This window comes from Sorex araneus, chromosome 9 (assembly GCF_027595985.1).
Source record: "Sorex araneus isolate mSorAra2 chromosome 9, mSorAra2.pri, whole genome shotgun sequence".
Lineage (NCBI taxonomy): Eukaryota > Metazoa > Chordata > Mammalia > Eulipotyphla > Soricidae > Sorex > Sorex araneus.
The window spans coordinates 35,991,291-36,005,724 of record NC_073310.1 but is presented as its reverse complement, the minus strand read 5'-3'; the positions used below and the strand labels follow the sequence as shown (position 1 = coordinate 36,005,724).

The 14,434-nt window shown below is 37.6% G+C and overlaps 1 protein-coding gene across 1 annotated transcript in view; it reads left to right on the top strand.

Annotated features, from left to right (window-relative positions):
• WDR64 (WD repeat domain 64) overlaps positions 1 to 14,434 on the top strand; it is a 144,439-nt gene that overhangs the window by 93,767 nt on the left and 36,238 nt on the right. The window contains exons 19-23 of the mRNA XM_055117874.1: positions 570 to 671; positions 3,868 to 3,937; positions 4,566 to 4,602; positions 6,448 to 6,584; positions 7,939 to 8,044. Coding sequence (XP_054973849.1) covers positions 570 to 671; positions 3,868 to 3,937; positions 4,566 to 4,602; positions 6,448 to 6,584; positions 7,939 to 8,044 — 452 coding nt within the window. The remainder of the gene's footprint in view (positions 1 to 569; positions 672 to 3,867; positions 3,938 to 4,565; positions 4,603 to 6,447; positions 6,585 to 7,938; positions 8,045 to 14,434) is intronic.

The following is a 14,434-nucleotide window of genomic DNA, read 5'->3' as shown; positions in this document are numbered from 1 at the left end:
AGCTGGCTAATGATACTTGAAGGACCACGTGACAGATATAGAACAGGCTTGGCTGCACACAACATGTACTCTTTAACCTTTATGTCTTTGGTCCTTTAAATTCTTTTAACTGTATAAAATATTCTGGAGTCTATATCAACATTTTTTATGAATAATGGGTAAGAAAATTAAACCAATTACTTAAAAGACACTAAATGGGGGCTGGAGAGATAGCACAGTGGGTAGGGCGTTTGCCTTGCACGCAGCCGACCCGGGTTCAAATCCCAGCATCCCATATGGTCCCCTGAGCATGGCCAGGGGTAATTCCTGAGTGCAGAGCCAGGAGTAACCCCTGTGCATCGCCAGGTGTGACCCAAAAAAGCAAAAGAAAAAAATTAAAAGACACAATGATCATTTTATTATACTGAATATTACAAAGGAAAATATGTTCCTTACTTACACTGCTGATTTTTCTCTTCTTGTTCAGTGATAGCAATAATCCAAAAATGGATTAGCTCTGCATGATAACTATATACAGCATCAGGTACATAATTTATTCATTTTATGACATAAATGTATATTATTTTAAGGTATAGACCAGAAGACTGCTTCACCATACGACCCGACATGGATCCCAAATGCTTTAGAGTTAATGACATAATGTTCCTGTTTCGTAGTCCTGAGTGTACAAAGTAAGTCATAAATTACTGATTAAAAACTACTGTGGTGGAATATATGCACTGGTGAAGGGATGGGTGTTTGATCATTGTATGACTGAGACTTAAACCTGAAAGCTTTGTAACTGTTCTCATGATGATTCAATAAAAACAACAACAACAACAACAACAACCTACTAACTGGACTGATGTGAGAGATACAAAAAAGAGTAATCCTACCCAACTGCTTAGGAAATTACAAATAAGGGGACAAACCTTTTTTGAGTTGACCTCTTAGTTTCAATTCTATTTCTTAGTACTGTCTTTTGTACATAGGTGATTCTCAAGGACCCAATTTTCTACGTAAGAATCTAACTTCTCTTACAATGTCAACTTCATACTTTTCTTTAATAAGTAGCAGAAATAGTATTGCAATGAACATAGGAATGCATAAGTCTTTTCTGAAATATGCCTTTGAGCTCTCGGGGTATAGTCCCAAGAATGGAATTGCTGGGTCATATGGAAACTCAATTCCTAGTATTTCTGAGGAATGTCTTCTCAAAATATTGTCTTCCAAATAGACTGGACTAGTAAGCATTCTCACCATCAGTGAATGAGTGTTCCTTTCCCAGACACACATCTTCACCAACACTGGTTATTTTTATTCTTCTTGATGAGTATCAGGCTCAGTAGTGTGAATGAAGTGATATCTCATTGCTTTTATTTGCATTTTCCTGATTATTACTTATTTAGAGCATTTTTACATCTTTTTTGAGTATTTTTATTTCATCCTTAAAGAAGTTACTATAATCTCATCTCACTTTTTTTATAGGTTGGATGCTTTTTCTTATGAGTTCTACCAGTGCTTTATATATCTTAGATAGTAACCCCTTTTCAGATGAGTGATGGGCAAACAAATTTCTCCCAGTGGCATTTCATCCTCAAAGACTCCTCAAACTTCAATCATGGAGAATTGTGCCTATTTTCTGTAATGTAACTTACATTTTCAGGTCTGATATCTAGGTCTTTAATCAATTTTGATTTGAATTTTGTGCATGTCATGTACTTCATAGGGGACTATCAAATGCCCCATGGCAATTGAAACAAAGAGCAGGAGAATTGAGTAGGAAGCTTGCCATTGGAGTGGGTTGGAGGATTAAGTTAGGGAAGGAAACACTAGGACAATGGGAGAAGGGGAAACTGTCCACCATAGAAACAAGAAGGATAGGGGTGAGGGAAACTGGGGACATTGGCGAAGGGTAATGGGCACTGGTGAAGGGATTGGTGTTGGAACAATATATGCCTGGAAATTAATCATAAAATCTTTGTAATCTTCTAATCATGGTGATGCTATTAAAAATTTTAAGTAGTTTTAAGTTTTTTCATACATCATCCTGATATACACAGTTTACCTCATGAGGTGACTTTTTAAATTTTATACAAATATCAGACCAATATATTGTGTACCTAAAATAACACAGTGTTATACATTAACATTTGACTCACAAAAAAACTTTGTCAAGGTTTTCAAGTACCCCATTGCCATCAGATTTTCCAACCATTTTAGTGTCATTGTCTCTGACAATGTCTTAGGGCATTGTCTTAGTCTTAGGGCAGATCTTTTTAATCCCAAAATCCAGGCAGCACTTTCCCTTTTTTTTTTTTTTTTTTTTTAGGTTTTAAGGGCATACCCAATTGTGCTTCCTGATTCTGAGTCAGGTATCACTCCTGACAAGGCTCAGGGGACCATATGCAGTGCTATGGATTGAATACTCTTTGGCATGCAAGAAAAGCACTTTACCAGAGGTACTATCTACACATACCCAGGAAGCTAGAAATATTAATGCGTTTAACTCGCCAGAGGTTACAACACCAGACAGATGAACATTTGTTACGCAAAAGATAGGGTATAATTTTTGTTGTTATTGTTGTGTCTTCACAGTAACAAAGCAGGCAAGCTTATTAATACAAAGAATGTTGTGAAAGATGGGAATTGGTGGTCTATATAAGCTGTAGCTAACCCAGCTATGCCTAAATAATTAGGTTTTGATACCATAACTTTAGGACAGATTTGGTGATTATATAACTTTGTGATGGGGTTTTGTTTTAATTTTAACTTTTTCGTTTATTGAGGTACTGTGATTCATAGTATTGTTTCTGTGTACATAATTCCAACTCCCTCCCCCAAGGATTCCTCTTAAACCTCCACCACCAAATTCAGTTTTGTGGATCAGTTCTTACTGTATTACCGTCGGCCCTTTGTTGCTACCGTGTGTATATCTTTAAGTTCTTCATATGAGAGTGATCACTCTGTATTATCCGTTTCCTTCTGACTTCTTTCAGCATGATATCCTGCTGTTCCACCCATGTCACTGCAAACTGCACGATTTTGTCGTTTCTTAGACCTGCATAGTATTCCATTGTGTGTCTGTACCACAACTTCTCGAGCCATTTGAATTTGTTTCCATATCTTGGTTGTTGTACTAAGTGCTTCAATAAACATAAGTGGATACAGTGTATGTACACACTATATAGCCTTTAGATTAGATGTAGTCCAAGTAGTAGTACCACTGGGTTGTGTGGAAGTCCTAGTCCTTGTGTGTGTATGTGTGTGTGTGTGTGTGTGTTCATATTACTTTTACAAAGCTGAAAATCCAACATTCCCACCAACAGTAAATAGTGAATAGGGGTTCCTTTAAAAGCACAACCCCACCAACACACTGTTTCAGACTTTTTAATCTGTGCCATTCTCACTGACATGAAATTCTACCTTATTTTCTCTTTGGCTTGTATTGCCCTAACATGAGTGATGATGAGCACTTTTTTATATTCCTACTGACTATCTACATGTTGTCTTTGGTTAAAGTGTCCATCTTCTCTCCCCATTTGTGAAGGTAGTATTGGATCCTTTTTGTTATTGAGCTTTGTGAGTGTTTTATGGATCTTGCATATTATCCTTTTATGCAATATATTGCAAGAAAAATTTTAACATATTCAAAAGGGTGTCTTTTTGCTATAACTTGAATTCCATTTGCTGTGCAGAAGCTTTTTAATTTATTGCAGTATTAGAGGGCATGATTTGTTTCATTAAAAAAGTAATCAGCTGAAATTAACTAAATAAGGGAAACACTCTTTGAGCACAATATGCAATCACAATATATTGACTTTTATATAATAGTTTATGTATTGTAATGTATTAACTTTTCCTCCATGGGTTTTCTTCCTTTTGTAGGAGAGCAAGTCAAGAATCTGTATGTTCTTCATCCCAATGCGAGTCTAGTAAGGGTCCACAAAGCAGCAAAGTAAGCAAGAAAAAGGAAGAAAGAATATGCTGTTAACAAACTTTGAAAGTGCAAAAGTTAGACTTATGCTTAAAAACAAATTCTTCATTTATTTTCTGATTAACTTTAGACATGCTACTTAATGAGTTTCTGTTTTATCATCCTTAAAAAGGGAATAAAAAACTAATTGTATGGGTGTTACTAGAATTGGAGAGCATATACACTTAAAGTGTGATATTAAGTTATTCTTATTAATATTCTATGTCTCAGACACTAGGAAAATTTGTTGCAGACACATGAATTATCAAAATGAAAATCTCTAATAATTTTTTCAAGAACTAAAATATAACTTTAAAATTTATGCTTATGGGCTGGTGCGATAATACAGCAGGTAGGGCATTTGCCTTGCATGAGGCCAACCTGAGTTCAATTCCCAGCATCCCATATGGTCCTCTGAGCACCACCAGGAATAATTCCTGAGTACAAAGCCAGGAGTCACCCCTGTGCATTGCTGGGTGTGACCCAAAATGCTAAAAAAAATAAATAAAATTTATGCTTAGAAATTTAAATTTAATTATCTGAAAAATATGTTCATTCACTTTTCTTACAATGTCACAGAAACGTTTTCTCTTTTACTCCCCCAATTCAGGGAAGCAAACAGAGCATACATGACAGTGAGGTTAAAGGTCAGTGTGAGATCATCTCTTCTTTATAATAAAATAATTTTATATGTTAAATATACTTATGGTGATTATTTTGCAATGCATATAAGTGCAAAATTATTATGTTATATGCCTGAAGTGAGAATAATGTAAGTCAATTATGTCCCTGTTTAAAATTAAAAATTTCTTTGCAACTGAGAGTTTAAGTGACAATAAACATATATATATATACATATGCATTTACTTAACAGATACATATATATGTGTATGGATAGGTATGCACATTCTTTTTTGTGACTAATTTTGAAGTCCTACAGGATTCAGTGTCTGAAGAAATAAAATTTCTGGGGCTGGGCTGGAGCACAGCGGGTAGGGTGTTTGCCTTGCATGTGGCCGGTCTGGCTTTGATTCCCAGGTTCCCATATGCCCCCCGAGCACTGCCAGGAGTAATTCCTGAGTGCATGAACCAGGAGTAACCCCTGTGCATCGCTGGGTGTGACCCAAAAGGCCAAAAATAAATAAATAAATAAATAAATAAATAAATAAATAAATAGATAGATTTTCTGTTATGATGATGTCTATTAAAATGCTAGTTCTAGGAGCCAGAGAGATGATACTACAGGAGGTAAATTACTTGCCTTCCTTGCAACTGTGCTGACTTGAATCTCAGTACCACATAAGCCACATAAGATCTCCTGAGTGCCACCAGAGTTCACTGAGCACAGAGCCAGGAAAAACACCTCAAGGCTGCCAATAGGCATAGTCCCAACACACATACACACACACACACACACACACACACACACACACACACACACACACACACACATACACACACACAATTCAATATTTTTTAAAAAGTTAAATGCTACTCAGCTGCATAGTCTTTAATCCATTTTCCTAGAACTTATTCTAGATCCGTTGGCAATTTTTACGTATAATTTTACATACAAAAGGTACTAATAATCTATGTGTAAAATAGATATTAGTACTTAAGAACTAAAGCAATAGTTTTATTTGTCATGTACAGTGCAAATTTTGGGGGGCTTTTTGGGTCACCGGCAATGCACAGGGGTTACTCCTGACTCTGCACTCAGGAATCACTCCTGGCAGTGCTTAGGGGACCATATGAAATGACAGGGATCGAACTCAGGTTGGCAGCGTGCAAGGCAAATGCCCTCCCCATTGTGCTATCCCTCCAGCCCTAGTGCAGAAGTTTTGTGATAAGATCAGAAAGTAAGTTCTTCAAGTTTTCTAGTGATATAAAATCTCATTTGTCATAATTTGTTGTTATTGATGTTTTCTGCCTTGATTGGAGTTTTCTGGAGTTAAAAAATATAGGGAAGAAGCTGGAAAGATAATAAATTGAGTAAGGTGCTTGCCTTGCTTGCTTCCAACCCAGGTTTAATCCCAGGCACTCCATGTCCCCAAGCCAGCTTGAAGTGCTTTCTGAGCAAAAGGGTCAGGAGTAAGCCCTGAGAACCATTGGTGCGGCCAAAAACAAAAACAGAAGTATACGGAGAAGCATATATTTTGGGGGACCAAGGAGACAACTCAAGTGCTAGAACACATGCTTAGAATATGTAAGGCCCTAAGAGGATATCAACACCACGTGACCTACCTGAGCACTTCCAGTTGTGACCCCCCACCACAAGTTCTCCTGGGTCAAGCATTGCCCTGCCTGTTTTTAAACACTGTCAGAACCATAGAAAATGTGCTAACAAAGCATTAAAAATGACCCTCTAAACTCCAGCACCACTAAGTATGACCCCTATAAAAATACACTTAAATTTTTTTTCCTATTTTCTCCTTTGTGTAATGGAGTTTTAAGTATTATCAACACCATTATAGATAACTGATTTTTCATAGATGGACGCAAATCTGTTATGGTGGAAGATCAACAACCAATATATGATAACATTCCTGGAGGCATCAGATTAGATACTCGGCCACCTCTCCTTGTCACTGCACATGAGGATGGGCACCTCCGTTTATGGACCCTGGAGGTGAGGGGACCATCATCTACCTGGAATATTAAAATAATGGAAAAGATAAGGATTATTAATAAACCATATCATTCTAATTTGTCATAGGGGCACCAATTCTAAAATTTTCATCGATCTAGTAAAATGGTTGGTTTTGAAGCTGCTCCCTGAATATATTACTCAAATATAATAGTATTTGTTATTATTTCAATAAGAAATAAAAATCATCTAAACTTTTATGCTACCATTTCAAATATTTTTGCTTTAAATTGAATATAAGTACATACTTCAAATATTTTGTTTAGAGAAATAATACTGGGGCTGGAGGGATAGCACAGCGGGTTGGGTGTTTGCCTTGCATGAGGCTGACCTGGGTTCAATTCCTCCGTCCCTCTCGGAGAGCCCGGCAAGTTACTAAGAGTATCCTGCCCACACAGCAGAACCTGGCAAGCTACCCATGGTATATTTGATATGCCAAAAACAGTAACAACAAGTCTCACAATGGAGACATTACTGGTGCCCGCTTGAGCAGATCGATAAACAACGAGATGACAGTGCTACATGACAGTGCTATGGTCTTGATAAAGGGTTCAAGTTCATCAGTAAATTCCATCTTACTAATGTGGAACTCTTAGTCTGAAGATACAAAATATGGTAACATTAACATTACCTGAAATGATCTTGGTATTTAAATAATGTCATTTTTTCTGATAGATAGATAAAAGAGAGAGGTAAATAGTATAGAATATTTTGTCCAAGTTAATCTCAGGAAACAAGTAGCAGATAAAAAATTGTTCTTCTCAAGACAGAGAAAGAACAAAATCTGGGAGGGGAAATTTAAAACAAGAAATAATGGGTGAATAGACATCAGGGCTTCAGTAATATGTGATATGAGTGAGGGGTATAGCTATATATTCCAAAACACAAACTTAACAAAACTGCAACCACTGAAACTTTATAATGTGCCTGTGAACTTGTCAGGCGGGGGTAGGGTGGGACTTGGTGAGGAGAGGGACTATGAGAACACTGATGGAGGGAAGTCAACACTGGTGGTGGGATTGATGTTGAAATATGTCTAAAACCCATCAATAACTTTGTAAATTATAGTTCTTTAATAAAAGGTGAAAAAAAATTTAATTTGGTCTTCTCTAAAAGAGGCAGTACATAGGAGCCATAATTAAAGACATAAATAAATGTTTATCAAAAAAAAATAATAAAAAAAAATAAAAGAGGCAGTACAGATAAGAGTTCTTCCCACACTTGACTTACAAGAATCACTGCAACATGGAATCTGCTGAATTGGAATCTCTCAACTTTTACCAATATTAAAAAAACAAATATTTCATAAAAGCATATTTTATTATATTTTATTCAGGGAAAATTACTGAAAAATTTGCTACCTTTCACAAAGCATTCTGCCATTTCTCTGACATCTCTACATGCTGATTTATGTGCTAGGACACTATTGGCTGGAAATATGGGTAAGTTGTTATTAATATGCATTAAGCTGCCGAATATTTAACATTTACACTATATAAAAATAAATATAGGAAAATGTTTGACATTTCTTGAGGCAAAGTAAAGAATACAGAGATGCTCAATCATGGAATATAATAAATTACTGAATGGAGAAAATAATACATGAATTTTGGCAGAAAGAAGTTCTTCATCTAAGCAAGATATTTTATTTCTTCCGTATTTATATTGGATATAAGTGGGTAACTTATATCCTGCTCACAATGGGAAGAAAGGGAGATTTTACTTTTTAACTTTAAAATGGTTTCATTTCATTCAGTTTCACTGTTTCAGTGAATGAAGTTATTACTTAGAGGAAAATTTTGTTCTCATAGGGGACTTGATTTTATATTTATTGTTATGTCTAATATGATTGCTCTTAATTTCTCCATTGGAATATCATTTTTAAGAATATTATATTATGTCCTTTCTTTTTCTAAAAAAATTGTATTGAATCACCGCTGTGCTGGAGTGATAGCACAGTGGGTAGCGCATTTGCCTTGCATGCAGCCAACACGGGTTCGATTCCCCCAATCTTCTTGGAGAGACTGGAAATCTACCAAGAGTATCCCACCCACACTACAGAGCCATTGCATATTCAATATGCCAAAAACAGTAACAAGTCTCATAATGGAGACGTTATTGGTGCCTGCTCAAACAAATCGATGAGCAACGGGATGACAGTGATACAGTGTTACACCGTGAGGTAGAGTTCCAAAGCTTTTGAAATTTAGTCATATAATGATCGAACATCCATCCCTCCACCAGTGCACATTTTCCACCACCAATATCCCCAGTATCTCCCCCACCCATTCCAGTCCTCACCCTGCCTCTTTGGTAGAAAATTTCCCCAACACTCTCTCTCTCCTTTTAGGAATTATGTTCTGCTCGAATTTTGCCACCACCATTCAAGCCTGCCTGCCAGGGGCAGACGCTAGATCACTTATTTTCCATTGCTCATTTTGTATATCATGAGAGCTTGTGCAAAAAGTGGCCGCACACTTCTGGAATCTTAGATTGTAAATGGCTGGGTTCTGGAGACATCTCTATAGAGCACTAATCCATTTTAGGATTCAAGTGAGAATCTATTGGTGTGCTAAGATGGCAAATTATGGGCATGACAGTCAGTCTGCTAGGTGGGCGGGGAGCCCGGAAGGGACAACTCAGAGCCTCTGCCACCATGAGACCCAAAGATTTAGTCCTGGAACCTGGGCCTTGCTTGTGGAAGCTCTTGGTCGCAGGGATTCCATCTGGAGTAGGCGGGAAGAATGAACCTACTCCATCTGGGGTGTTCAGATGAAATTGGCTCGGTATGGGGCCCAGAGAGTTCTCTGTTGTGTGTTCCGTGACTTGCTGCTGTGTCTCTGAAGTAGGTCTGTTGGTGTGCTAAGATGGTGCCTGGAGGCGGATTTTAGTGTCACAGCCAGGCTGCCTAGCAGGAGGGGAGCTGGGGAGAAACAGTTTGGTGCCACTACTGCCATGCAGCCCAGAGATTTACCAGAGATTTAATCCTATTGTGTCCTTTCTTATATATATATATATATATATATATATTTTTTTTTTTTTTTTTTTTTTTTTTTGCTTTTTGATCACACCCGGTGATGCACAGGAGTTACTCCTGGCTCCTGCACTCGGGAATCACTCCTGGCTCAGGCGACTAAATGGGATGCTGGGAATCGAACCTAGGTCAGCCGCATGCAAGGCAAATGCCCTACCTGCTGTGCAATTGCTCCAGCCCCCTTAAACTTTCTTTCTTTTAAACTCTCACATAATTTTAAAGATCACATATATGTGAATACATACATATGCAAAGAGTTTTTAAGTCTATTAGCAATTTATGTGTATATCTTTCCTCAAAAACTGACCAATAACTTAGACTGGTTAATCATTAAATTTTTGTTTCTTGTTTAGCTTTGATATTAGGGTCATGGCAACTTATGATATGGGTTGGTAAGTGTTACTTTAGCTTCTAATCTCCAGGAAGTGATTGCAAATGATTGATATACTGCTTTAAATGTGTGATAAAATTCAACATATTGTCAGGACTGGAGCGATAGCACGCAGGTAGGGCGTTTGCCTTGCACGCAGCTGACCCGGGTTTGATTCCTCTGTCCCTCTCGGAGAGCCCGGCAAGCTACCAAGAATATCTTGCCTGCATGGCAGAGCCTGGCAAGGTACCCGTGGCGTATTCAATATTCCAAAAACAGTTATAACAAGTCTCACAATAAAGTGCCTGCTCAAGCAAATCAATGAACAACAGGACAACAGTGCAGTGCAGTGCAGTGCTACTTATTTATGATTATTTCTTACAGGTATTCAATATTCTGGCACCAATCCCACCACTATTCCGACTTCCTTCCACCGTTGTCTACAATTTTCTCAACCATCCCTTAAACCTGTTGCCACAAGTAGGCCTTCAATAATCTATTTTATATTGCTTCCATTTGTTAAATCAATGGCATTGAATCATTGAAGATACTTCTGTATTCCATGTCATGACGCTTTTTGCCTATGTTTTTCCTTAATATGTTTTTTGGATTCAGGTCTTATGTATAGGTTTTAAATCCATTTTGAGTTGATTTTTGTGAATACTAAAAGAAAGAGATCTGAATTCTATTTTTTTTTTGTTTTTGCATGTGACTGACTAATTTTCCCAACACCATTTGTTGAAAAATCTGTTCTTACTCTGTTCATTCATGTATACTCTTTGCTCTACTGGTGAAGATTAGCTGTTCATGTATCTGAGGATCTGTTTCTGGACTCTCAATTCCATGATTAGTCAGTTCTAATTTCAGTATTGTTTTGATTGCTGCAAAACAATATTGAAATTCGTATTGAATCAAAACATAGCATTATTCCATACTGTTTTCATTACTGAAGCTTCATGGTGTAATTTAAAATTGAAGAAAGAAAAGTTGCCTGCATTTGACATTGATTTGGATATGCTGGGGGGGGATTGTTAATTTATATGAATTTCAGCAATATTTGATATATGTCTATATAATAAAGTCATGGGTACTTTAATAGGAACTGAGTTGAATCTGTATAGAACTTTAGACATGACTGACATTTTGACAATATTAAACCCTCTAACCCATGTAAAGGGAATGTGTTCCTAAATTCTTGTGTGTTCTTTTATTTCTTTCAGTAGTGATTTATAGTTTCTTTGCATAAGTGTTCTACCTTTTCTATTCATTTGATTTATAGGCACTTGATTTTCTGAGTACATACACAAGTGTATTGATATTTAAATTCTCTCTTTTCTATTTCATTGTTGTTTTATATCTTCTTAGCAATACAAATGAAAGGTCTGCTGTTAAAGTAAAATGGATAAGTTATAAATGCAGATGCTAAGTGAAAAAAGACAAATTGCAGTGTAATACCATTTATATGAAATTCCTCACACACACACACACACACACACACACACACCACATAAAATCCTAGAAAAAGCAAAACTATAGACATAGAATACAGAGCACTGATTGCCAGGAGCCTGAATTAGAGAAAAGAGAGTGACTTCTAAGGGGCATGAGGGAACTTTTTTGAGCATTGGAAATATTTTTATCTTAATTGTGATGATTCGGTTCTGCTTGCATTATTAGCAACAGCGACATATTTCCCCACAGACCTGGAAAAATAGCACAGGGCTTCAGAACGTCACCTTGCAAGCATATGGTTAGAAGCTCAAACCTCTGGCATCCCACATGTGCTGAGCATGATCCTGGCAGCTTTGCTGTTTAAGTTCTGAAGCTCTGCTGTCTCTGTACCCTGGTGCAGCAAGTGAATCCAGTCACACCACAGCCAGGTGTATATAAGCAACATCAAAAGTGGTGCAGGCCCAAGCAAGTAGGGCAACTAAGATATGTGAGTTTCAGAGCTGGGTAGTGTGAGCTCTGGCTGAGACATGTGAATCCTGTAGTGACTCCTTTGGTGAGCATTGCAACCCCAATGACATGTGCCTCGACAGAGAGTGCACTGCCCATGGTGAATACTTGAGCCAGTATAACAACTAACAGAGTGCATATTTCACTGGACTTCGTAGCCCTGTGCCAGCACTATAGGCTGATGTGCAAGGCCCCACTCATCACAACAATATCAACAACAAGGGCCGAGGAAGAAAGGGTGATCAAAATTAAAAGGTACTAAAAGGGGTCAGAGCAATAGTACAGTGGGCAGGATGCTTGCATGAAGTGGCCTGGGTTCCATCCCCACCATCCTATATGGTCCCTGAGCACTGCCAGGAGTAATTCCTGAGTGCAGAGCCAGGAGTAAACCCTGAGCATCACTGGGTGTCACCCAAAAGAGCAAACAAAGGGGCAAAGGGGAAAAAATGTAAACCACCTCTTCCAACTCAGTACTTAAGATAAATACATTTCATTAAAGGCAAATTGATACTCGTGATAATTATAATTAAACAACAGCAAAACTCCTCTAATGCTACATGGCCCAGACAAATAAAAATCTTATTCCTACTTTTTCCATTAAAAAAAACACTAGTTTTATTGTAGTACTTGAATTTCTAGCCCTTTAGTGAAATAAAAGCTGCTGTGGGGTTGTTATCGTCATTTAAGCCACTAATAAAATTTTTCTCTCTTTGAATAGCTAATGGGCTAATGGTTTAAATTCTTATCCATGTTCTAATATGTTCTTCTCTTCCATGACCATGCTGTGACCTCTCAAAACAAAAGTTAGAGATCGGAAGTAACTGACAATTACAGTAGTTGATACACTCCAGTTTAAGTAGAAGTGTCCTCGGTTAAAATATGGTTCATTCATCGGTCAAACTGTCCTTATTTCCTTTAATTGAATTAAGATGGACAAATGAGAGATATGTACAAGACAGAAAAAAATCCTTTCACAAATCACTGTTATCCTCCCTCTGAGTGTAAAACGAATCAATTAAAACCATGTCAAAGCATCTTTTACTCTTGAACAACTTTAAAGCAGACAGCATGTTATAAAAGAAAAAATTTGAGTAAGAAATTGATTACCTGTTGCTTAATTTAATCCTGAGAAATGTGGGTTGTATTGTTTTATATGTTTTTGTTTAGCTACCAATTATTTTTTATCCAAAAATTTGTTTATTCTGTTATTACGTCTAGTGTTAAGTATACAGTATTTCCCTTCTTTTAACTTATTTTTTTTAATTTTTTATTTTATGTTACTTCACAACATTTGATTGCATTTAATATTCAACACCCATCCCACCACCATTTCACCTTCCCACGACCAAATTCAGTATGTTTCCATCCCAAGCCCCAAGCCCTGTCCCAAAACACAAATGAAAGAATATATTTTGTATTGTTTGTTATGAAGAACTGCCGAACATGCCTACAAAAACGTGTTCATATAGAAAACAGTGTTAAAATTGTTTTATTTTGGTATGAATCATTAAGACACTCTATAGGATATCACATGTTGTTAAAGTTTGGGTGATGTGAGCTTTGGTATATATGTCTGAAAATATGTATATATGCATACATATATATTTTTTCCTTTATGATTTGTTGCCTACTGTCTGAACCCCATCAAATATGGTGTGGTAATTATGGAAAATGTGTAGGAAGTGTCTTATGATGTGTCGCACAGCCACAAAAGTGGCCGCACTGTCCTGGAATATGTTCACTCATGTGAAGTGTGGCCAGAGCATATGGAAAGCAGCCTGGAGTGTGGGTTCAGTTGGGTTGTGTAGGTTGGCTGCCAGGGTTGGGTCCCTTGGGGCGGGGATGGCTCTCTCGCCCCCCTCTGTGGAGTCCTGAGTGAAAACAGCCTGGCATGGAGTCCAGTGGCATGGATATGGGGGCCTCATTTTATGCTTCCTTCCAGGAGAAGCAGCCAAGAGTTCTGGAGGGTGGCCAATTGCTACCAATTATTTTTTGTAATAAAAAGCTTTCTGATTTTTTATTTCATCTTCAAGTTGAAAATACCTGATAATAAGGAAATACACCATTCAAAATTACATATGTACAGGTTGGATAATATTCTTTCGAGCAAATATCGTAATAGGATGGGAGGTGAAATATCATTTTTTGTTCTCTCCTCAAGTAACTAGCTACTGTGAAAAATGTTGTAACCCTGTGTGCTCTACTCCAGTCAATTATTGACCATTTGTACATTTCTAATGTGTGGATTCATATACATTCCATGTAATAATTTTCAGTCTGTTGCTTTTGGACCCGGCTGTGGAAGGAGCATGATGGAGGGGCCCGAGGGAGCGCCCTCGGACCCCAAGCAGCCCACTGAACTAATTCCGGCATGGGACCAGAGACCCCACGGCGTGCTGAAGCTGTGGGACCCGGGCATCCCCCAATTCTTTTAACCTGTCTCTCTCTCAACTCCTCCCTCCCGAGCAC